At 57.0% G+C, this 1,111-nt stretch overlaps 1 protein-coding gene across 1 annotated transcript in view; it reads right to left on the bottom strand.

Annotated features, from left to right (window-relative positions):
- Window positions 1-1,111, bottom strand: part of DYSF (dysferlin) — a 109,469-nt gene that overhangs the window by 78,620 nt on the left and 29,738 nt on the right. Inside the window, exon 21 of the mRNA XM_035896592.1 lies at window positions 295-426. Within this exon, the coding sequence (XP_035752485.1) occupies window positions 295-426 (132 nt within the window). The remainder of the gene's footprint in view (window positions 1-294; window positions 427-1,111) is intronic.

Here is a 1,111-nt window from a genome sequence, read left to right as displayed (position 1 = left end):
CACCAGCCCCCAATCCCCATGGGCACCCCCAGATTTCCCCCCAGCAGCTGGAAGGAGATGTGAAGCCAGGACACAGCCTTACGGCTCATTCCCAACCTTCTCCCCGGCCTTTCAGGCTGGGTGCTGGTGGAAACAGCTCTTTCTTCTCACGGTTGGTAGGGGCTGATGTGCCCCCCACCTGGTAGTGCCCCCACCCACAGTCCAGCCCACGCCCTCCCCTCCGTGGGGGAGCTGCTGCCCACGCCGGAGAGGAAAAAAAAAAACCCTCTATGGTGATCCCTGCGAGATGCTCACGGTTTCGGCGAAGACGGAGAGCTTCCCCTCGGCGTACTGGTTAAACTCCTTCTCGTCGACCGACAGCCCGAACCAGAGCTGGACCCGGATCTGGGCTGGGATCCTGGAACCCATCGCCTCCTCCTGGGGGTACTGCCCAAGGAGAGCCACATTAATATCCCCGCGGAGGATACTGGTGGGCGGTGCTGGGGGCGCTGGGTACGAAGCCCCCGTAGCCCCGGCCGGGGAGGCGGGGGGGTAGGTGGGACACGGAGCATCCCTGGGAACTGGGCCAACATCAGCAGCGTGCAGAGCACTTTGGGGATGACCTGGAGGAGCTTCAAAGCCCCGGTGAGACACCCCTCGGGGCTGGGACCCCAAACCCAGCCAACGTCCGCCAGCGAAAAGAGGCAGATTGATCAGGGAGCCGCCGCACCGCCCTTCACCCTCCCTCGCAGCCACTTTCCCCCCTTCAAGTGACGCTGGTTTTCCATCCGGAGCTAAAGCACAGGCAATCCCAATATATTTTTGTTCTTCTTCTGCTCTCAGCTGGGCTTGGGGGTTTGGGGTTTATTCAATTTATTTTCTTTCACTTCATTTTTGTATCTCTTGTCCAGCTCTGGTTGTCTGCTCCCGAGCTGGCACGTGGCAAAAGGCCAAGAAAATATCCCTGGAGATGTGAGAAGCTCGGGAAGTGCCTGGCAAGAGGAGGCCGCAGCTTAAATTTCCTGCGGTGGCAGAGGGTCAGGAATTTTGAAAAATGTAAAATAATGTTAAAAAATTTAAAAATAAAATATTTTTTTTTAAAAAAAAAAAGCGTGCACCCGCCAGGCGAAAG

This window comes from Egretta garzetta, unplaced genomic scaffold, assembly GCF_000687185.1.
Source record: "Egretta garzetta isolate BGI_Z169 unplaced genomic scaffold, ASM68718v1 scaffold506, whole genome shotgun sequence".
Classification (NCBI taxonomy): Eukaryota; Metazoa; Chordata; class Aves; order Pelecaniformes; family Ardeidae; genus Egretta; species Egretta garzetta.
This window is presented reverse-complemented; position numbering and strand designations above follow the sequence as displayed.